Source organism: Lynx canadensis, chromosome A1, assembly GCF_007474595.2.
Source record: "Lynx canadensis isolate LIC74 chromosome A1, mLynCan4.pri.v2, whole genome shotgun sequence".
Classification (NCBI taxonomy): domain Eukaryota; kingdom Metazoa; phylum Chordata; class Mammalia; order Carnivora; family Felidae; genus Lynx; species Lynx canadensis.
In genome coordinates this window covers 52,687,732-52,711,874 of record NC_044303.2, presented here as the reverse complement: position 1 = coordinate 52,711,874, position 24,143 = coordinate 52,687,732, and the positions used below count along the sequence as shown (strand labels likewise).

The 24,143-nt window shown below is 37.2% G+C and overlaps 1 protein-coding gene across 1 annotated transcript in view; it reads left to right on the top strand.

Moving 5' to 3' along the window:
• OBI1 (ORC ubiquitin ligase 1) overlaps positions 1-24,143 on the top strand; it is a 41,092-nt gene that overhangs the window by 2,762 nt on the left and 14,187 nt on the right. Inside the window, exons 2-5 of the mRNA XM_030312361.2 lie at positions 9,545-9,680; positions 10,764-10,855; positions 13,403-13,651; positions 16,993-17,081. Of these exons, the coding sequence (XP_030168221.1) occupies positions 9,545-9,680; positions 10,764-10,855; positions 13,403-13,651; positions 16,993-17,081 (566 nt within the window). The remainder of the gene's footprint in view (positions 1-9,544; positions 9,681-10,763; positions 10,856-13,402; positions 13,652-16,992; positions 17,082-24,143) is intronic.

Genomic DNA, 24,143 nt, shown 5'->3' with positions numbered 1-24,143 from the left:
TTACCTTAAAGGAAGAGTTGGGGGTGGGAGAGACCTTAAATCTGAATAGATAATATAGATGCTGACAGGGATGGGGAAGAATAGAGACGGAAGAGTAGTGGAGATAGCCTAAGTATGCACACTGTCAATACTTTGTCTTTTGGATACAAATGTACTTAAAATTGGACAGTTTAGACATTTTGCATTTTCTGCCTTTCTCTGCCTTAGCCTTAAAGGTGGATTCTTTCTGCTTAATAATGTTTAGCAACCTTGCCAATATCTCAAGAGCTCTATGTGTTTGAAGAAGTTAGATACACATCCTGTGGGATGAGTTATGTGTAATATATTTTCTTGCCTATTCCTCCTTAATTTTTTCCTTTTGCCTAGAACTAGTGGGCCAGCAAGCAGAAATACAGGTTCAGGATATCAGTTAAGTGACATTTAGGTCCTGGTACCAGATTGCTACAGACCAGTTTATCTCTAGATAATTCCAGTCATTTTTCTCGTCAATTAGGATTCCAACTGCAAAATCAAATTATTGTTGCATGTTTTTGACTACGTCTGCATTTTTCCGTGAGTAACATGTCTCCCAATGTAGACTATAGTTAGTTTAATGAAAGGTGAAGGAGGTTCTGAAGTGAAGTGACAAGCAACTAGACTTCTGGTGCTCTTCAACGTTAGTATATCATATTCAGTTATTCGTCACTTGAGTATAAGTCCAGTTTGAGACTTCAATATAAAAAAACGAGTATTTTGAAATTTAGAAAGGAGTTGAAATTGAGGTTCGAATATGTGGAATGGAATTGTGTTGGAATGAATGGACATAATAGCAAATCTTTAAATACAGGCTTTTTCATTTGGAAGGGAATCAAGCTTTGTGTAGCTCTACAGTATTAAGATTTGTACTTATGTAAGGACAAGCCCTGTGGCTGAAATAATCCAAAATGAAATCACCTTCCTTAGGATGTGGGGTATCTGTCTCTTGCAGTGTCCAAAGTAGGGTGGACTGTTTCAAGCTAGGAATACTACAGGAAGAATCCCTTCTTTGAGGGAGGCCTTGCTTTCCACCCATATTGTTGATTAAAAATGTTGACAAGGTAAGGCTAGGTAAGAAGCCTTATGCAACTAAATTAATTAATCAGTGTTCATCAGGGGCTGTTGATTGGCCAGCATGTTATCGACCTCAGTACATTGAGCCCACGTTTGATTCCTGATTGACTCTTCAGTTCCCAAGAGTGGATTGTACGTAATTGTCACAAGTAATTTACTTTGACAAAAGCCATATGGACTACATTTTTTTCCTTTCCAAATTAAGTTTGAAGAATGCAGACACTTTCAAAAAATACAGTGTTATGTTTTTATGTACTTAGGGCATAATTTAAAAATTACTAAAAAAAAAAGTATTGATGTATCCTAATAATTTTAAGATCAGTATGTAAGAGCTGACATATTTACTAAAGAAATATGATTCTTGAAAGCATTCTAGGTAGTGATGAAGGTGGGGGAGGCAAGATATATTATTTTTTCTTTTACCTAGAAAGAAATGGAGACCTAAACCAATAGGTATTAAGCAACTTAGTTCTCAGGATCACATAGTTTTAAAGTTCTAGGACCTAAGTTTTGGCCCAGAGCCAAAGATTTCTTGAAACATAGCAAGAACAATCCAGAAATTTCATTTTGAAAAGTTTCCAAAATCCCCAAATTGAGGCAGAGGAGTTATTATTACCCATCATTTTTATACCTCAGCCTTCTTTTTCAGTCTTTCTAGGTCTTCCCTAGTGAAACCCGTAAAATTTTGACATAGGTGCAAGAAAGAATATTATTTGAAGAAAAATGAACTCGAGTCTCTAGCAAAGATGATAAAAGGCACAGGAACTGACTTTAAGTGTAATTGCCAGGCCAGTTAAGTTGCTTTTCCTTCCCATCACTTCTCTCAGTGGCCTTTTTCTACAGCCCCTATTGACCCCAAAGTCTTGTTCCAAATTTCTTGCTTCTTTCAGGCATGTGCTCTCTATTTCTTATTCCCAGATTATTGTTCACTAACTCTGTACTAAGAAAGAAAAAACTATTTCTTAGTTGAAAGAGCACTCACTTTGCAGTTGGATCACATTGAATGATGGTTAAATACTGTTTCTGCCACTTATAACCTGTGTTATTTTTTCCTTGAGTCTCAGTTTCCACAGCTGATAATGAATTTGATACTACCAACCCCATTAGGTTGTTAGGGAAATGTGTGAATAGTTTACACCAGTGGTTCTGAAAGGGTTGGGAGTGGATTTCATCCTGCAGGGACATTTGGCAGTGCCTAGAAACGCCTCTGATTGTCTCCAGGGGTGTGCTACTTTCGTCTACTGGGTAGAGCCCAGGGATGTTGCTCGCTAAACATCCTTCAATATACAGGACAGATCCCTATATCAAAAAGTTCTTCAGTCCAGGGGCCCCTGGGTAGCTCAGTTGGTTGAGCGTCAGACTCTTGGTTTTGGCTTGGGTCATGATCTCATGGTTTGGTTTGTGGGTTTGAGCCCCTGGTCCGGCTGACAGTGTGGTGCCTGCTTGACCCTCTCTCCCTCTCTCTCTGCCCCTCCCTCACTTGCATGCACACTCTCAAAATAAATAAACTTAAAAAAAAAAAAAAGTTCTTCAGTCCAGAATGTCAGTAGTGCTGAATTTGGGAAACCTTGTCCTAAACCAGTGTATAATAACTCCTAGTAAGTGAGTCCAGGATGATATGGATATTAATGAATAACCCATTTTGACATGACTTCTCTCAGGTACATCTATTTTTTAAGAAAGGAGCTTTGGTGGTAGAGTGGTCTCTCAAAATTGAAACATCTTCAAATAAAAGAAATGAAAACTGTGTAGTAGAATTACAGATTTAGGGTTAATCTTTTCTGCATCTAGGATTGCCCTCTCAGGCCCATTTCCGTGATAAGAGCCCACTTTTCTTTTTTTTTTTTTTAATTTTTTTAATGTTTATTTATTTTAGAGAGACAGACAGAGTGCAAGTAGGGGAGAAGCAGAGAGACGGAGACACAAAATCTGAAGCAGGCTCCATGCTCTGAACTGTCGGCACAGAGCCCGACGTGGGGCTCGAACTCACAAGCAGTGAGATCATGACCTGAGCTGAAGTCAGATGCTCAACCGACTGAGCCACCCAGGTGCCCCGAAGAGCCCACTTTTCATACCTTGCTTTCTCTTCCATTCCTCCTCCTCCTCACCACCCTCAGGGTGCATTATCCTAGACTATCATTTCAACATCCTTACTCTAGATGAGTTTGGAATTGTACATGTCACTTGCCATTGTTGTCTTGCATTTTTATTTCATAAGAATACTGTTTTACTGCCACAGATCTTATTTGAGAGTAAACTGAATGGAAAGTTTAATAATATAGGCAAATTATGACTATTTCTTTATCTCAGAAAGATTTTATTGAAGAAAATTGTATGCATATTTTGATACTGTATATACCAGGATCTTGGTAGAGGAAGATGGGTGGACAGGAATTGTGGGAGAGCTAGATGCTTTGTATTTTGCTCTTATAGGTTACAGTCAAATAAATAACAAGTAATTTGTTTTAGTAGTTCTTTCTTATTTATAGGTTTCTATTCTCCTAAGGTAAATTTAAACCATTGTTTAGAAATAATCATCTGATAAGTACTTGGTCCAAAGAAGTGAATTAGTCAACGTTTCAAAACTCCAACCCAATGAGAGTGACAATACCAGGTATCAAACAGTGAAAATAATTCTCCTGTGGGTGGCATTGCCAGTGGCTCTTAGCAGACAGAGTCAAGTCGTCTGCCTGTGGTTGTTCTTCTATATAATTTGGTGTATTAAATGGAAAGGTTAAACTTCTGCTGTTTCACAGTTTGGCAGTGGTCATTGACCTTTTGCTTCTTGAGACACTTAAAGGAACGTTATCTCAGCCTTTCATCTTAATACATCAAAATTCACTTGTATTAATCTTAGAGTGTGCCAGGCATTATAGCAAGTGCTATAGGTGGATACAAAGATGAGCATGCCCCTCTCCTGCCCCCAAGGAGCCTGAAATCTAACAGGGAGAACAGAATGTAAACAATTTTCTAAGTAAAGCACAATGCAGATAGAAGTGAACATTAAATCAATGCATAAGGAGTACCCTTAGGAAAATCAGACAAAGACCCGGTTAATTCTAAAAAGGATTAATGAAGGCCTTGCAGAAGAGGTAGCAGTTGATCTTTATCTTAAAAGCTGGAAGGGAGTCTATTTTCATTGGGGAAGCTGGAGGCCAGCAGGATATATCAAGCTAAGAAATGAGAACACAATAAACAGGGAGCCTCCAATGTGCCTATTAATTTGGTGAACATCAAGTAGATCTGTGTGCTTGAAGTGCAGATTATATCAAGTATTGAAATAGAAGATCAGTATCGAAATAGCAGACGAAATGGCTACTTAAGAACCAGATTATGTTGTTCTTTGAATGCTATACTTAAAACTGTGAACAGGGAAAAATCATTTCTGTTTTGCAGGAGAGCAGTGAAAGCTACTGATCCTTGTTTTAGAAAGGTAGCTCTGGCATCAGTATGAAAGGTGGACAGAACTGAATATTTGGAAGCCAGGAAGCTTGTGAGGAGGTAGGTCATTGCAGTAGATCCAAGGGTAAAGGAATGAGAACTGAACTCATTGAGGTGAAGATGGAAAAGAAGGGATACATGATAGGTAAAAATAAAACAAAAAACATTTGGAGGTAGATTTGCCATATTTTGACATTCTGGGATGGACTTTTTTCACATTATAACTGAAAAAAAATTTTTTTAATGTTTATTTTGAGGGAGAGAGAGACAGAGTGCGAGTGGGGAGGGCAGTGAGAGAGGGAGACACAGAATCCGAAGCAGGCTCCAGGCTCTGAGCTGTCAGCACACAACTTGACGCGGGGTTCGAACCCACAAACCATGAGATTGTGACCTGAGCCGAAGTCGGACACTTAACCGACTGAGCCACCCAGGCGCCCCTTCACATCATAACTTTTTGAAACCTGGCTGTATCTTACAAGTGATGGCATATTACAGTTGTATTTGGCAGCATTTTCCATTCTGTTTTCTTAGTGGCACATAAAATATTGGTGCATCTTAAAGTCTCTGGCTTCTTAGACTTGATACATGATACCAGAATTTGGTGAAAGATTGGATGGTGAGGATGAGTGAGTCAGAGATAGCTCTGAGTGCTTTAGCCCAAGTAATGAGGCAGTACTGCCATGAACTTAGATGAGGAATGCAGCAGGAGGAGCAAATGTGTGGAGGAGGCCAAGTTCGGTTTTGAACATGCTGTGGTTGAGGCAGCTACAAGATCCTTCCATGGTGTTAGCTCCTAAGCATACGGAGATAGTAATGTTATTACCTTTTCTTTTCTTTTCTTTTCTTTTCTTTTCTTTTCTTTTCTTTTCTTTTTTCTTTCTTTCTCTCTTTTTTTTAGGATTGTTTTGTGGTATTCTCTGTATTTACATCTTTACATTTCTAAATCTTAATGCCTGAATGAAAAGTATACTGAGTTAAACCACTGTTTTCAGAGGCAAAAGCTCAGTGTCACTAAAGGGCTTGCCCAAGATCAAACAGCTCAAATGGCAGAGCTGGAGTTGGCCCCAGGTTTATCTCTCAAAGCCTAAGCTCTGCCACTTACTGAGGTCCAGTTACAGAGGGTTCTCAGGAGTTGTCATAGGAAAGATGTTAACATCATGTGATACATGAGATTAAGAGAGGAAGTAGAACTATGCCAGATAAGATGGCCCAGGAAAAAACATTAGAGAAAGCAGCTCTACCACCTCCGGTATTTTGATTAGAAGCAACTTACCCTCTGATCCTCTTTTCATTGTGACTCCTCTCCAGCATTACTTCAGCCTTATCAAGACCAGTTCATTGGCTCTATGAACATCGCTTTTTCACCGTCATCATTACCATTCATACATTCATGTCCCTTGTTAGCCGTGGACATTTATGGTCATCATTCCCTTGTCTCTCTCTTTCTCCTTGGCAAAAATCCAACTCTGAGTAAACTGTACTACTCATTTGCTTCCTGCCTGAAACTGAACAGGTAAAAATTGGTAAGAAAAATACACATTTATGTTCAATTGGTCTTAGTTTATAGTCAAAACCACAGATCTCAAATAGGAACTCAACAATGTTTGGCAATCCTGCCAAAATTACTAGTAAGTTTACTTTTTCACTTTTCAAAATAACTGCTTTTATCCTATTTTCTCAAGTTGATATCCCTACCCAACTTCTCACTCTCAATTGGTAACCTCACCTCGTATTTAATGATGAAATATAGGCATTTGGAACAGTTAGATATGAGTTCTCTCATTTCCATCAGCAGATCTTCCAACCTTTGCATTTGTTCTCACACCCTCAATCTTCCCTTTTGTTACAATGAAAGACAGATCCTCAATCCCATAAAAGCCAAACCTCTGCTTTGTGCTTTGGATTTCATTACCTCTTGACTTCTTAGGGACTTTGCTGCCTATGGCTCTGATCCCTGCTTTTCTTTCTTCATCATTAATATTCCCTCCTTACCACAACATTCCCATTGGCATTTCTTATCATGGTCTTATTTTTATGCTCACTCCTTTACAGCAAAACATGAAAGAATTGTCTATATTCTGTCATCACTTCACCTTCTCTGTCTCTCAGACTTCAATCAAGTTTCCACCCCTATCATTCACTGAAACAGTGCTTGTCAGTAACACATCACAATGACTTCCATGTAATTAAATCCCATAGTCATTTCTCTGTCCATATCAAGCTCATTTTCTTCTTATTTGACATGCTTGGCTACTGTCTTCCTCTTGAAAAACTTTTCTTGGCTTCTGTAAGACTAGTTCCCTTTGCTGTTGCTCCTTTTTTTCCTTCCTCTGCTTCCTGGAATGCCTTGTCTCCAGCTACTCTGCCCATGGAAGGGATCTCCTCCAGTCCTGTAGCTTTAATTTTTTATGCCAGTGATTCTCAGACTCTGCCTTGTCCATTTAAAAGTCACCCTGGCATCACAGATTTAATATAGCCAAAACAGAGTTGTTGATTTCCACCACCTATAAGACTCCTCTTCCTCCACTTTTCTCACCTTAGTTAATGATAGCACCAACCATTGTGATGTCCAAAACCTTTTTTTAGATTGGAGAGGTATTTAACTTTAGTTGTGGGAGCAGTTACAGAGAAAATACTGATTGCTTTTATGGGGTGCCTGGGTGGTGCAGTCGGTTGAGCATTTGACTCTTGATTTGGGCTTAGGTTATGATCCCAGGATTGTGGGATGGAGCCCCGCATCAGGCTGCGCACTGACTGTGGCGTCTGCTTAAAATTCTCTTTCCCTCTCTCCCCACCCCCCCTCTTTCTCTCTCTGTCTCTCTGTCCCCCTCCCTCCCTGTCCCCCTCTCCCTTGCTCATGTTCTATCTCTACAATAAAAAAAAAAAAAAATACTGATGGCCTTTAAATGAGCTTCTAATGAGGGAAGCCTGTAGTGAGTAGGAGACCATCTTGAATCTCCTTAAATGTGCACAGTTTTATGTTTTGACCATTGGCTTTCATCCATTTTAGATGAGTTCATGACTTAAAAAAAAAAAAAAGACATTAAATCGCTGCTTTAAAAGCCCAAGAAGATAAGTTTTCTTTCATTATTTGAGTTTCTTAATTTAGGGGTATATGTACTTCTAGGAGTATTGCAGGAATGTGGTGTGTGTGTATGTGTGTGTGTGTTGCAGGAAGCTACAGGCTAGATAAGGCAATATCTTTTTGGTATGTAGTTTGAGAAATTTTTTCTTCTTAAAACATTTCATGACTTAAAGATGAAGTTAAAACACCCAAAAATATATAATGGTCTGGACTCGGACGCATCACTTGACTTTTTAGGAAAAAACAGAACCCGCAAAGGAAGTTCCAACTTGTCTGCCTCTTGAGATTCTGAACAAGAATACGTCCTAGATAAACATTCACTCCTTGCTCTGTAGGTAGGCTCACTTTAGAAGAAGAGTTTGAGAAGCTGTCCTTCATGGTCTCATTCATTCATTCAGATCAGTCCTGTCCAATCATTTGAACTGAATGAATTAGAATTGGTTTCTCTAAAAGGAAGTCTAAATGCATGCTGAATTATCTTCTCTTATTTAGTTTTCGTATGTTAGTGTTCATAATCCAGGGAGCATCTAAACGTTTGGAAAGCCAGACAAAGACCAGAGAGTAAGTGAGTGAGTCCTTCCTTCCGTCCTTCCTTCCTTCCTTCCTTCCTTTTTTTAGGTTTATTTTTTTATTTTGAGAGAGAGAGTGTGTGTGAGCTGGGGAGGGGCAGAGAGGAAAGGAAAGAGAGAATCCCAAGTAGGCTTCATGCTGTCAGCGCAAAGCCCGATGTGGGGCTTGAACTCAAGAATCGTGAGATCGTGGCCTGAGCCGAAACCAAGAGTCTGACACTTAACCAGCTGAGCCACCCAGGCACCCCAACCAGAAAGTTCTTCACAGTGAGACTGAAAATGATTGGCTGCCTATCTTGAACTGCCGTACAGCTGTGATTTCTTTGAGGGCGGAGACCCCTTTCAAATGAACGAATACTCATAGTGTCTTTCTGAGGCAGATATAGGACAGCACAAGCGTTTCCTCTGCAGAAAGTGTTTTGTGGTGGTTCTGTCTCTTCCTTATCTCTCTACTTCCTCTGCTTTCTCTTGATCTTCTGGTCTCTAGTGCAGGACTCTCAGATGGTATTTTTATGATTAGAACAGGAAAATATTGAAAATGCTGTAAAGTGTTTTGAGTCCCACAGTAACGTTTCTTGGTAAATCAAGTGAAAGCCTAAGCATTTCAGTGTTATTTTGGTTTCTATTTTAAAATTTTTGCTGGTTGAAGAATATTAAGTCATTATTCCCTCTGGCAAGTTCCCTACCTAATTAATGTTAAATACTGTCTTAATAGCAGTTACTTAATCTAACACATTTTTTTGAGTACCTACTGTGTATTAGGCTGCCTTTTAGGCATCAGGGATTTAGGCATGAATGAGACGAAGGAAGTTCTTGCTCTCATGCAGCTTCCTTTCTAATGGAAGAGATAGACAATAAATACGTAAACAAACTAGTATCAGGTAGAAAACTGAAGTAATTTCTCTCTTCTATTTTCTGTCTTATAAAACAACTACACACAGTCAAAACACATAGTTAATCCTGACTGAGCCACCTAATTGCTTCACACTTTGGTTACCTCATTTGTGATGTATGTTTCCTGTGTTTACTTCACAGGATTATTTAAAACAAAACAAAAACAGAGAAAGTGCATGTAAAAGCCCTTTGTAAAATATAAGATGACATAAATGTAAAGTATTAGTATTTGTGCTTGTTTAAATGGAGTCAGAGATTTGTGTTTAGTGTATGTCCGTATTTCCATCAGCACTGTTTGCTGTTTAAATTATAAACCAATGTTTTTTATAAATCCTAGATAATTTCCTTTTAAAACACCTACTCTGCTGTATTCTAGAGAAGCAATTTTTTTGCTCTAAACTAAACCTATTGGGATTCTAGTTATGACTGTTGCCCTGTACTAAAAGTAATGTTTCTGTTTTCAAAGGTACGCCAGCCTGTCATATGCATCAACAACCATGTATTTTGTTCAATTTGTATCGATTTGTGGTTGAAGAATAATAGCCAGTGTCCAGCTTGCAGAGTCCCCATCACTCCTGAAAATCCTTGCAAAGAGATTATCGGTAAGGGCCTATTTTATAAACATATAGAAACAGATTTGAAACAATCTCTAAATAGTGTATATTTGGAGGAAGACGAAAATAGACAGTTTTCACTGATGTCATTTTGCCATTATCGAAGTACTAGTAGGACTTGGAACTGAGAAATCTGAAGAAGAATCAGAGATTGTTCCAAGGTTACTTTCTTGGGTACCTGGGTAAAATCTGGTAGAGGAGTATTTTTCTGCTGTGAACTTTGTTGATGAAAATAATTTGAATGTATTTCCCCAGCTTCTCTTCACGTCCCTCTCCTGCCTTTATTCATTCTTATATAAGTGATACTTCATAAATTCTCTCAAGTAAAATAGTTCAGGCATCCTTGTATTTGGATAGAATGTCCTGAAAAACAACATCTGTAAAATGCCTTTGCTATCATGATACTAAGAAGTACAAAGAAAATAACCATAGCATAAGTAAAGAGCTCTCAGGAAGAATTCATTTTGAGTGTACTTGTATTGAGTTATGCACATACAGTTAATGCTGTTATTCATAATCCATTGTAACTGGGTTATTAGATTCAGTAAAAAGACACATTAATCTTTTTATTTGTGTTACCAGTAACTAGGTATGTTTGAATACATTGGTTATAATAATATTTATATCCTATATGATTATATATGATGTATAGGTAAACATTTGATAATTGTATGAAATTTAAATTGGTAATATGGATAATATATTACATAATTATTGGTTAAATATAAATATAACCATTGGCTTTATATTATTTAACATTTGTCTTGTATTCAAATTTTGCAGTAGTACAAATGTGACAACAAAATATAGCCTTTGCTTTCATTGAATTTAATAAGATACACAGGTAAGTAAACACACATGATATTTTATTGAAGGTATTTCTTGTGGCATTATTTGATATTTATCTTTTCTCAAGATCAAGATAGAGAAAAGGCCTAAGTGGCAGCCCCAAGTATGAAGAAATTAAGCTGGAGAACCATATAAAACAATAAGAAAAAAGTTTATCTTTGTTTTCATACTGTTTAAATCACAAAGAAAGTTACTTTTTTTTTTTTTTTTTTTGTCCTGTAGGAGGGACAAGTGAAAGTGAACCTATGCTAAGCCATACAGTCAGGAAGCACCTTCGGAAAACTAGACTTGAGTTACTCCACAAAGAATATGAGGTAAATAATACTTACAATTTAAAATGAGGACAGCATTGAATTCAAGGTAAAACTGAGCTATCTCAGTCTCTGGACTTCTTAGAGTAAATATCCAATGAAATCTTATTTTATCTTATTATTTTTTAATGTTTATTTCTGAGAGAGAGAGAGAGAGAGAGAGAGAGACAGAGCACGAGCAGGGGAGGGGCAGAGAGAGAGGAAGACACAGAATCTGAAGCAGGCTCTAGGCTCCGAGCTGTCAGCACAGAGCCCAACGTGGAGCTAGAACCCACAAACTGTGAGATTATGACCTGAGCTGAAGTCAGACACTTAACTAACTGAGCCACCCAGGTGCCCGAAATCTTATTTTAGATGCCAATTTAAATATATCTTATTTGAGGGGCGCCTGACTGCCTCAGTCAGTAAGGCATGCGACTCTTGATCTCAGGGTTGTAAGTTCAAGCCCCATGTTGGGTAGGGAGCCTACCAAAAAAAAAATACCTTATTTGATGAACTTTTTTTCTTTTTTCCTTTTCTATTTCAAATAGAAGACAGCAACAAATACAAGCATTTCTTTTTTCCTTTCTTTAATTGCAAATTTGTCAACAGACATCATTTTATAAGTATTTGCTCCCTCAAGAAGTTGGGAAACAAAGGAAACTCACTTGTTAAAGTCAGTCTTCCAGCCCCCACAAGGCATTATGAATGTTCTGGTAAACAGTGACTATAACCTTCATTCCATTTGGTTTGTCTATTAACTCACTGATAATTTATGCTCATTAGTTTTGGTAAAGTAAATATACTTATGTCAGCTACCAGCAAAGAGATTTTGGTGTGAAATATGCTATTTTCTATTTTTTTTTTTTTTGCATGTTAACCGTGATTTTTTTTAAATAAAAATTGCATGTATTTAAGGGGCACAACATGATGTTTTGATATACATATCCATTGTGAATGATTGCATTAGTCAAGTTAATAAACATAGCCATCTCATCATATGCTTTTTTATTTTTGTGCTGTGAACATCTGAAATATGCCCTGCTAGCAAATTTCTAGTATTCAGTACTACAATATTCTGATATTCAGCCTACAGTATTAACTGTAGTTCTCATGCTGTACATTAGATCTCTAGACTTACTCATCCTACAACTTTGTATATATTGACCCATCTTGTTTCTTCCACCTCCCCATCTGCCCTACCTCCCTACCCTAGATAACCACTGTTTAACTGTATGCTTGTATGTATTCAGCATTTTTAGATACCACATATAAGTAGGATCATGAGGTAGTTTTCTTTCTTGTGAAGGTGATTTGACATGGGAATGGAAATTTTCCAAATTAGTTTCATGCTTATGGCATATGTATGTTTTTGAATAGTAACCATTAAGCCCAGTTGTTATTTTATGTTGACTAAGGAGGGGATATTATTAATCTCTTATTTTGACACAGAATATTTTTTTAAATTATTGTTATTTTTTTTAATGTTTATTTAAAAAAAATTTTTTTTAACATTTATTTATTTTTGAGAGACAGAGCACGAGCAGGAGAGGGGCAGAGAGAGAGAGGGAGACACAGAATCCAAAGCAGGCTCTAGGCTCTGCGCTGTCAGCACAGAGCCCGATGTAGGGCTCAAACCCGTGAACCATGAGATCATGACCTGAGCCGAAGTCGGATGCTTAACCTACTGAGCCACCCAGGCGCCCCTTGACACAAAATATTTTGAAGTATATGCATGGAAACTGCTTCAGTTGCCTCAAAAACTTTTGAAATAAAGTGGGGCATAAATAAATGACTGTATAAATGTTGATTCATATATGTTTTCCTATTCTTATTTGTTTATTCATTAATATATTAATTCCAACAAATAAAGTGATTTTCTTATAATGCAATAGTACTATCTATATTAATTCTAAAATGTATTCTTAAATACTTAATATTTAGCATACTTAGGTCCTAATCAGATTAATCCTTTAAGAGTTCTGGCTTATTGAGCTACTTGCCAGTTTATTTTCTAACAACAGAATTTCTAACAGTCTTAGTTTAAGATGAAATATCTATTATAGATTAATAAATGGTATCACAAAAAAGAGTTCTAGATCAAATGTTTAGTAACTGGGTTTAAGATAATAAGCAGTTCCAGATGGGGAAAACTAATACTTGAAATAGTCATAGTGGTAATGGAAGAACCAGAATGTAGAAAAGTTAAAAGTAAAACTAAAAATGACACAAATTATTCTGAAATGGAAAGTGGAAGGAAATGGGTTCCTTGTTGAATTCATGTGACTTGTCTTGTTTTCTGGATATCTTCAATAAAATCAAAGATTTGACATTTTTATTTTTTAACCACAAACTATCACTGAATTAAAATGAAAGCAGTGGAAATGCCAGTTTTATTTTGAGAATTTCAACTGTACGTGACTTTCTGCCTACAGAACTCTTCTGATGCGTAACTAATCTGTGTATCTACAGAATTTTGAGTATAAAATTTAAAAACACATTGATCTCCGTTTAGCATACATATGTGTTCAGTATCTGTGTTTATCTAATGGATGTGCACTTCTTTATCAGGATGAAATAGATTGTCTGCAGAAAGAGGTAGAAGACCTTAAGAGTAAAAATCTCAGCTTGGAGTCACAAATCAAGACTATTCTGGATCCTTTAACCTTGATGCAAAGCAGCCAAACTGAAGACAAACATCCAATTGCAGACAATCCAAGTAAAATTGACCCAGAAACTGTAGCAGAGTGGAAGAAAAAACTTAGAACAGCGAATGAAATCTATGAAAAAGTGAAAGATGACGTGGATAAGTTAAAGGAAGTAAGTTGTGGTTTTTAAAAATTCTATTACAGTTGTTTTTAAAATTCTGTATTATAAGTACCTTCAAAAGTATAAATAGCCATATTATCTTGACTCATTAGAAGATTGTGGGAGAAGGACAAAAATCTCTGGATGAGCATTTATAAGCAATAGGAAAACTCTTTCCTCCTTAAATGTCATTAGCTGCCAAGAAATATCAGGCGGTTCCATTTGTGACTATAATTGGAGACTCTGTAGTGCTTCTATATGAGTTTGCATCTTCTTGTAGACAAGTGACATCAGTTTAAAGGATGTGTTTCTATTTCCCCTCTTCGTGGTTTGGCTTAATTTTTCTTAAGCTTATGTCAGTGACTGGCCTGTATGCATAAAAACAAACATGTATCCATTTCCCTACCTATAAAAAGAAAAGTTTGGACTATATATTTTCTAGTACTACCATCCTCTGATTTTCAAGATTGTTAGTAGTTAGGCTTAATGACTAATTCCAAGGAAGCTGTGAGTAGCTGCTTTAGAATACTCCATGCAGAGGAGTATTAAAGCTTATGATGTGGGTTCATTTTTCTTCAATTATTCTTCTGTTCATCCAACGAGATAAAGCACAGGTGAAAAAGGCAAACCTCTAGGAAAGGAGATGAGATCCATGCCATTAGAACAAGAGGTTATAATTGAGTGCTGTAGAGTTTTGTTGGCCAAAGGGACCAGCCTTTGACTTTGATTTCAAGTATATCCACTGTGGAGTTTTGTTGGGCTGAATGGAGATGGTTTTGTGGTATCCATGTCTACAACCACCCATTTAACCTATCTGCATTCCCTTAAAATATTGTTACTATGCCGAATTACTGAATCCTGCCTCCTTGAAATCATTAATGAGCTCCATATGATATTTTTAAAAAGTTCCATCACCTACTACCCTCAGATCCTCAGCGAAGTTAAGTAGCATTGAAGTCTGCAACTTAGTGTAAACACTAAACCATGTTCACATACCCACGTATAAAATAAATGTTGTTTGGGCTCAACAAAGGCCAAAATGAGAGAAAGAAGGAAACTTAGTGCTTTTAGAGAAAAAATAAACTACAGATACAATGGTACTGAGTTTGTTACAAATTTAGGGAAAGTGTGTAGTTTCTTTAGATATTGAAGGGCAACGTTAGCCTGTTGGTTTGTGTAAGAAGAGAATATGAAAAGGAAAGACAGCTGGAAACTTATAGTATTTATCAATCTACCATGTCCCTTTTAACTTCCCTTTATCTTCTTGAGCCATAATTAGGTTCTACATGGTCTCCTTTATAGTTATTAAGTTTCATTTAAATTTTCATTTCAATAAATGCTTCTTTGAAGATGAAGATCTATATGAAAACATTACTCATAAGAGTGGTGTAGGGAGTCTATATGAAAAAAAGAGTTCCATAAAACACAGTTTTTCTTTGTTCTTTTAAAGGTCACATGTTAAATTCAATACCCAAAGCTACATTGAAACCTCAGAATTATTTGGGATATTTAATAAGCTAATTTTGGATGCCTAGTGGTGGTATTAGAGAGTATGAGGCAATAAACTGGGACACAAATGAATTAAAACACATGGAAGCAAAATTTGGATGTGAAGTACAAAATAAAAACATACTATAAATCAAATATAGGAGTAAATTTTGGATGTGAAACACAAAATAATAACATACTATAAATCAAATATAGGAGTACAGAAGATTCAGTCTACTTAGAATGAGTGGCATGGACTTGTTTTCTGATGTTTCCAGGACTAAGTGAGTTTTGAAACCATTATGAGGCCAGTATCATTACCCAGTCAGTGTTGCAGATGTAAAATAGTTAGCCAAAGTTCTCATTACTCTTCTGGTGCAACAAATAGGCAGAACTTTGCCCTTTGTAATCTTCACTCACCTGAACCTCCTGAACTTGAAAATACCTCTGATAGTTGAAGAACCAGCCAGCCCATAATGAGAATATTAGCCACAAGACTGGGGAAAGACCTTGAAATGTAGCGATACAGATGAAGGAATGGGGGAAAGAAATCAAATGAGCTTCAGTTTTAAGCTTGTCATCATCATCAAAAAGCATTCGCTAGGTGCCTCCTCTTATGGTGCTATCCTTGAGAGCTTCATTCTCTGTGTTTGAGAAAGTAAATGACTTTCCTTATATCTTCAGAGGGGGCAGTGGTGTTTGTCAGTCACTTAAAGAATTAACCCTCCAAGGTTCTGGTTGGTTTGTGACAGTGAAGGGAAGGAGCTGCTCAGAGTCCAGAGAGAACCTCAGTGAACCTAAGTCAAAGAGCTAGGCTTTGTACCTAGAAGAATGTTTTTTGCCCTTCTTACCTCGTCATCCTCTTGGGGCATTTGTGTGTGGATGGACAAGTAAATATAGCCAGAAGTTCTAGAAATTATCCAAAAGCATGGGTCAAATTTTTGAAATCTGGTTTAAACCTTTTTGTTGACAGTAGTTTTTATGATCCATTTACCTTAAAATGTTTTAAATGTTAATGTTCTGGTCAAAGATTTTTCTCTTGCCGAGTTAGTGAGATTAGTTTCTAGGCTAGGGAGTGTTATTCTTCTTTGGAATTAAAAACATGCTATAACTGAGGAATTTAAATAGCTTTGAAAAAGACTCTAAAATTGAGGCACACTAGTTTTTCGCCTGTCCAAAATCAATATTCAACTTCTAAATTTTCTAGCAATTGATGTTTTGTCAGACAATTTTTAGGTAGTAGACAATTCAAAAAAAGAAAATAATAGTGGGATTTTTTTAATCAAGAGAAGCCATAGAATTTATTAGAAAATATTGACCCAATTTTGAGAGTCCCAGAAGTTGTGAGTCAGGGCATTCGGGAAAGCCTTTAGAAGAAAGAAAGCAAGTGGTTTAATTATATTAGATTTGTTATCACTAAAAAGCTATTTTTAAAGAGCAACCAAAAATCAATCTCATAGCTCATAATTCATGAGAATTAACTCTTAGCATTAGTTTTGCAAATAATTGCATGTGGTATAGTGTTACCATGCTTAGAGTATTCAGTTATGTGAAAAAGGGAAAAAAAAACACCCCATATTTGCCATTAGTATAGTCCCTTAATGACTCTAAGCTAACTAACATAGCTCTGTTTATTTCCCTGGATAGGAGAATTGGAGAGTGCTTGGGGAATATGGATTAAAAATGCTTGGTTGTGTTCACAGATTCACAAGTCATTCCCAGTGGTGATTTTAAGTTTCTGAAGGCCATGTTCTAGTATTCAGTTTTCTGATATCACTCTAAAAAATACAGATGGCTCATGACATAATTTTTACAAAGCAGTTGTCTTAGCTCATGCTTAATTATTTTCAACTCTTTTTTTAAAGGCAAATAAAAAATTGAAATTGGAAAATGGTGGCCTGGTGAGGGAGAATTTACGACTGAAGGCTGAAGTTGATAACAGATCACCCCAGAAGTAAGTATTTTGCTTATAGAGCAGTGTTTCAGATTGTGTCAGTATTTTAGGTGCTATGATTGTATGTGCTTTTCATTTGACTCTTTTCAATGAAACCTGTAGGTTTGAATAGAATGTCTTGCCTCTAAAAGTCAAGTGTATGCTTATGTTATTGGTGAAATCTTTGTATCAGTTAGGGCGAATTTTGGAGAAGGGATTTCATTCTTACCTGATCAGCAAGAAGATTGTTTTATGTGACCTAAGACTGGAGAACTTTCACTTGGTTTTACATATAACTTTAATAGTACTAACAGAGAATAGGGGGATTAACATAATGCCCTTTAGATGTTCTCTAAAGCAATCTTAATAGTAGTTAACATGTGTATAATGCTTTCGGTTTGCCAGGTACAACAACCTGCGATATCCTATTAGTGTTCTCCATTTACAGATGAGGAAACAGAGGCTTAGAGAGATGAAATTAATTTATCTAAATCTGCACAGCTATAGCTAGTAAGTGGTGGAAATAGGATTTGAACCCAGGTAGTCCAACCCTGGAGTACATCCTCTATTACATTACACTGAGAACCATTACACTATTACATTAACCATTATAGTGAAAAGCCTACCTGAAATAGAATTTAAGGCATCATTTGTTGAATTTTAGACTAATTTTTTTTTTAATTTTTTTTTTCAACGTTTATTTATTTATTTTTTTGGGACAGAGAGAGACAGAGCATGAACGGGGGAGGGGCAGAGAGAGAGGGAGACACAGAATCGGAAACAGGCTCCAGGCTCTGAGCCATCAGCCCAGAGCCTGATGCGGGGCTCGAACTCACGGACCGCGAGATCGTGACCTGGCTGAAGTCGGAAGCTTAACCGACTGTGCCACTCAGGCGCCCCTAGACTAATTTTAATTGTAAAGTTAAGTAAATTTATTCTTTCTTTATGATGGGATAGTATTCATTCTATTCCGAGTAAGAGAGTACAAATAGTGACCTGCTTAACAGTTTGTTTAAAATTATAAGATACAATTGAGAGTTGAGAATTAAAGATGGAGAAAGGATGGAAGGTAGTACTTGAAGTTTTTCTTCTTCAGGGGAAAAAAAAAACACAGTAAGCAGGGAATATGGCCCTCCATCCCTCCCTGAGGAGTGGCATATCAGAACTCCACACTTTTCTGTTTTAACCACTAGACTTCATTTCTTCCCAGTGGAAAAAGCAAGGAAGACATAAGCCGGCAGTGGAAATTTATCCTACTAGAAGTTGCTGTCTGCTTATCATATGAAAAGGAGAAAACATTGCCTTTAGTCAAACCAAGTGTGGTATCAGAAAATGGTAGAAGTAAACGATGATTACTCAAAGCAGAGATAACTAACTGATAGAGAAAGAAGCATAGCTTTTACTTTTAAATAGTTCCTTCCCCTGTGCATTCCAACCTCATTTTTCTTTCACTTCAGATAATGTTCTGCTTTGACAAATTAGTGAAATAAGCTTAGGAAATGTTGCTGTTATGTGGTGGTTTGAAACTCTGCTCCTCTCATTTGTTGGCACCTCGCCTTGCCAGCCATAGTAATGCTTGTCCATTAGCTGTATTTCCCACAGCATGCTGAATGGAACTAAAGCTGTTTTGTTTGTAGCTTTTATTTCTTGAAAAGTTGCCCACCAGATTTCAGATTTAATGCCAGCCACCAGGATGTGTTTTTAAATATCCATGGCTCCAGCCTGATAAACCACGGAAGAATCTCGCCTGACGAAACCTGGCCTCTGTCTGTGCTAACAAGCAACCACACTTCTAAATCCCATATAACTTCAGGATTTGCTCTAACTTCCACTCTTTCCCTTCAGGGGAAGGGAACAGTTTCACTTAAAAAACAATTTGAACTGACCCCTATTCTAGATCAATTTGCAATGCATTGAGGTATTAAATGCATTGCACTTGATTTATAGCCTTGTTTACTCTGCATCACCAAACCCTAGTGGGATTCAGAGAGAAGCTGACCACAGCTGAAAATACCCAGATCTGGTTCACCTGAGGAGAGCTCCTATTTGTATTGAAAAAATATGAAATTTCAAGAGTTTAAAAGTAAGTGCAAACAAATAAAACCATCTGTTCCATTTTGTTCCCTTGACTAGAAGTGCTTTGACCAATTATTTTTCTTTGGTCTACTTGGTTAGGTGTCAAGGTATGCTTTTTAAACACATAGCTTTAGTTTCTGGTGTATCCTTCAAGTTGCACAGACATATTCTACAAATCATGCAGAAGAGAGAGCTTTAAAATTTAGACCCTAGAGAGGAAAGAATTTAGGAAAGTGAATTTGTCAGCTTGGGTGGTCATATCAAAATACTATAGATGGGGTGGCTTAAACATTGAATATTTTCTCACAGTTTTGGAGGCCAGAAACCCCAGATCAAGGGGTTTTAATCAACCCCAGTTTTAATTTCTGGCAAGAGCTCTCTTCTTAACTTGCAGACAACCACTTTCTATGTCTTCACATATCTGAAAGAAAGAGAGTTTTGGTCTCTCTTCCTCTTCTTGTAAGGACACCAAGTCTAATAAGGTATCCTTAGTCTGATACCTTGTCAGACTAAGGCCTCATCCTTATGATCTCATTTAACCTTAATTTCCTCCTAAAGACTCTATCCCTATATATCACCACATTGAGGGTTAGGGCTTCAGTATATGAATTTATTTGACTGTGGGTAGAGAATACAGTTCAATCCATGGCAGAAAGTATTTCTTTTTAAGACACTCAAATCATGTTATTGCCCCCAAATTAGACTGACATCTGGTGTGAACAAGGGGGACTTAAACATTTACATTGGTCTCAAGTAGATAGTGCCATATAAAAGTGATGCATTTTATAATACTTTAAAGTGCTATATAGCCTTCTAAAATGAAAATCTGGATTATCGTTTATCTCCTGTGTTACTGTTTTTCTGTTCTGTCTGTTACCATCCAGTGTATCCACTCTTAAAGTGTACCTGGATATTTTTCTTTTCTCTTCTTTAACCTCCAAGCCTTTTTGAGCAGTATGGTAGATATTCTACTAAGCGTGATCTTCCAGGTTTCAATAATACCCATGCTGTTACTTGTCAAAAATTCATTGCCCTAATATCTAAACTGATGGTCCAGAAAAATGTGATCTTTTTCTTTGACTTCATATGGCCACTTCCTAAATTTTTCTTATCTTCTGAAATAGTTTGGAGAATTCACCTGGGGAAAACCTTTTATTTTCCCTTTCAGCTTTCTTTAACATGGACTTCTAAGAGAATCAGATTTGATGTTCAGAACTCCAGAGGTGGTGATGTGTCCCTTTAGTTTACAAGGCTGATAATCTGAAGAAAACTTGCTCTCCCAGCCAACCCACAAGTACTGAGTGTTTATGTACTTAACACTGTACAGGGTGCTTTAACTACACAAAATAAATACTTTTCCTGACCCCTAAATTAGGTTAGGCTCCCTTGTCGTAATTTCTCTTAAGACTTCGTACTTTCCCTTTGTAGCACATATCATAATTGCTAATAATTAATATTTTGTATAACTATTTGTTTCATGGCTTTCTTTTGTTTGAGGCAGGACTGTAGATGTGTTCGTTATTGTAGCCACTACATTTTATAGAGTTCTTACTCATATTCTGCTCCTAATACATATTTGTTGAGTCAGTAGATGAAAAACATAACTCTTAAGACTATGAGGAAACGATGAATCCAGAATGTGGTACATTCAGGAGGAAAAACGGTTAGGTTTCTTCATTAAATCATTGGCAATATGGGGGTGGTGCTTGGGGGACTCAGTTGGTTAAGCGTCCTACTTCAGCTTAGGTCATGGTGTCATAGTTTATGAGTTCTAGCCCTGTGTCGGTCTCTCTGCTCTCAGCATGGAGTCTGCTTCAGATCTTCTGTCCCCCTGTCTCAGTGCCCCTCCCCCACTCACACGTTCTCTCTTTCTCTCTCAAAAACAAATAAACTTAAAAAAAAATCATTGGCAAAATAAGAAGGGGAGGTCTGCCTCACATAACAATTAGATGCGGTATATGGATCTTGTTTGGATATTGATTAATAACAAGACATTTTTGAGGCAGTTGGGTAAATTTGAGTATGAACTAGATATTCAGTAATACCAAGGGGTTGCTGTTAATTTTGTTTAGGTATTGTGGTTACTTAAGAAAATGTCCGTATTTTCTTTTAGAAAAGCATACTAGGAGTGCCTTGGTGGCTCAGTAGGTTAAGCAGCCTACACTTGATCTCAGCTCAGGTCTTGAACTTAGGGGTCGTGTCTTCAAGCCCCGTGTTGGGCTCCATGCTGGGCATGGAGCTTTCTTAAATTAAAAAAAAAAAAGGAAGAAAAGCACACTAAAATACGGACTATAGAATATTTTAATAGCAGAAAAAAGGGACGTACAAATAAGGGGAGTGAGGCAAAATCTTGATAACTGTTGAATGTAAGTGATGAGTATGTGGGGATTGGTTATATTATTCTGTCTACTTCTGTGAATGCCTGAACATTGTTACAATAAAAAAAATAAGTAAATAAAACCAATGAAACCTGGTCCCTGCCTCTAGGAAGCTCATAATCTAGTAAAGGCAAGAAACAAAAATACGTGAAATGAATAAAGACTGAACATACTAAACCAAATAGCAAAGACAGCAATATGAGTTCAAAAAATATGAGACAGCAGTGGGTGAGTCTTTATCATAGAGACAGGACTTGAGCCTAGCTTTGAAGGATGGAGAGTTCTGTGAGGAGGAAGGCATTCTGAGCTAGAGGAAACAGCTTGAGCTGTTAGGAATATTAAGTAGTCCCTTTAGCTCCAGTCCCTTGTCTCCAGTAGTGGCAGCAATTACGCTCAAGAAGCATGGTGGCTTCGTTCTCAAACTTACCAGAGCAGAAGGTGTAGAGGTATGTAATTTGCACATCTTGTCATTGCGACTGTCATCACCCTCACTTAAATAGCTGGTTAGCATGACTCCACTATATCCATCACTCTCTGCTTTAAACAGAAAGGCCTGTTCTTAGTCTCCTAATTAGTGGGGAACACCAAGAATGTCACACCTCTACGTGGTAAGAAATAACAGGAATGAGAAGAAGCTGAAGGGAAAACCTTAGTGTTACATTTCTCATGTTCCTAAATTCCTTGGCTTCAGTTACTGTCCCTAAACCGTGCCCAGAAATGGAGAGTTGTCCTTGATAGAGTTAGGAGTTCCTTAGTGTTTTTTGGTTTTTTTTTTCTTAGCTTGAAGAGATATGAAAAATTGACTTGTAAAGCATTTGAAAGTTTCATGCCCTCTCTCTGAGATCTCTCTGTTCAGTTGTGCCTTTTTTCCCCCCTCTAGGCACACTAGGCAGAGGTTGTGCCCACTAGTATGAGGCTTTAGTGGAGCACCAGTTCTTGCCCTCAGCTCCTAACTTACTTTAAAACTCCATAGGTCATTAATATAAAACTTGGTTATAATTGGATTAATGGCTTTCCTTTCTATAAATATGTATTCAGGAATGTTATGTGTTCTTGTCATTGTGTCTTTAGTGAGATCTATGGATTTGATAAAGTTTCCCTGCATGCAGCTCTTTTACTGCATAGCAACCCCAAGGCTTGTCATTATGGACCAATCTTCCCCCATGCCCCTGCTTCTCCTGAGGGAAGATAAAGGCTCCAGACACTCTCTGGATAGTGAGCAGTATTTCCTGTTATTAGTATAAGAAAAAAAAAATGCTCTGAAGAGTAAAGAATAGATTTCACAGATGATGACCTGGGCTTTCTTCCCATTTTGCTGTATTTGTGCTCCTTGAGTCATCTCATTTACACCCATGGCTTTAATAATCATCTACCTGTATGTCAGAGATTATAAAATAAAATCTAATCTTTGTTTGGCCTCAACTTTTTTCCTTAGCTGTACATTCGTATTCCCATCTGTCTATTTTGTACCTTCACCCAAGATCCTATACCTTAAATTCACCAGAAAGCATAGTGTTTTAATAAAGGCTTAGTTCTGGAGACAGATTACGTGACTTCAGATTTCCCTGTTTCCACTCTGCCCCTCCTTTCCCTACCCAATTCATTTTCACCATACTTGAAATTGTCTTTTTATAAAATATAAATCAAATTATATAAGTCTCCTACCTGAAACTGTCCAGTTTTTTCCTGAAATACAATCCGTTTCTTCACAAACTAGTCAATGTTTGCCTGTTCCGCTTTTCATTCTCATTCCCATTCCCCCAGCTCATCCTGCTCCAGCCATTTTGGCCTTTTTGTGTTTCTGAAACATGCTGGACTTTTTCTCTCTGCTTAGAATGTTCTGTTTTCAGATCTTTATATGGCTGACTCATTCTGTCATCAGATTCAGAGAGGCCCTTCCTGATCATTCATTCTAAAGAAGCATTCTGCTTTCATACCTCCTACTTCCTTACCCTGTCTTATTGGGATACCATAGTAATACAGTCATGGCATGGTGAAGCAGGATAGCATGTGATTATGAGCACAGGCTCCAGAACCAGACTCCCTAGGATTGAACTCTGGTTTTGTCTACTTACTAGCTTTGTGATTTGGGGGAAGATAGTTAACCTTTTTGTAGTTCCGTTTTTTGTCTTCTGTGAAATGAGGCCAATAGTAGTACTGATCTTATAGGTTGTAGTAAGGGTTAAATGAATTAAAACTTGAAATGCCCTTGTAACAGAGCCCACAGCTAATGCTGAACCAAGGTTATAGAATTTTTGTCTTCCTAGCCCTTATCAGTCTGAATTTATCTTGTTTGTTTACTTGCTTGGTCTGTTTGTTGTCTGTCTCCTCCATTCTAAACTCTAAGCTCTGCTGCCTATGTCCTTCACTTGCAAACGCCAGCACCTAAAAGGTGCCTGATGAATATTTGTTGAATAATTAAATGAATAGATAAATAACGTTCAATAAATTAATCCCTTGGAGCCATCATTTTCTTTATGTAAAATGTGGGTGATGTGTTCTTGGGAGGATTAACAGAAATAATTTTATGGCCTTGAAACATTATGTAGCACCAAGAACTAATAGAGGTATGTGTCTAGATAATTGTATCCATTATCCATTCACTCAAAAGATTGTTTATCCTCTTACT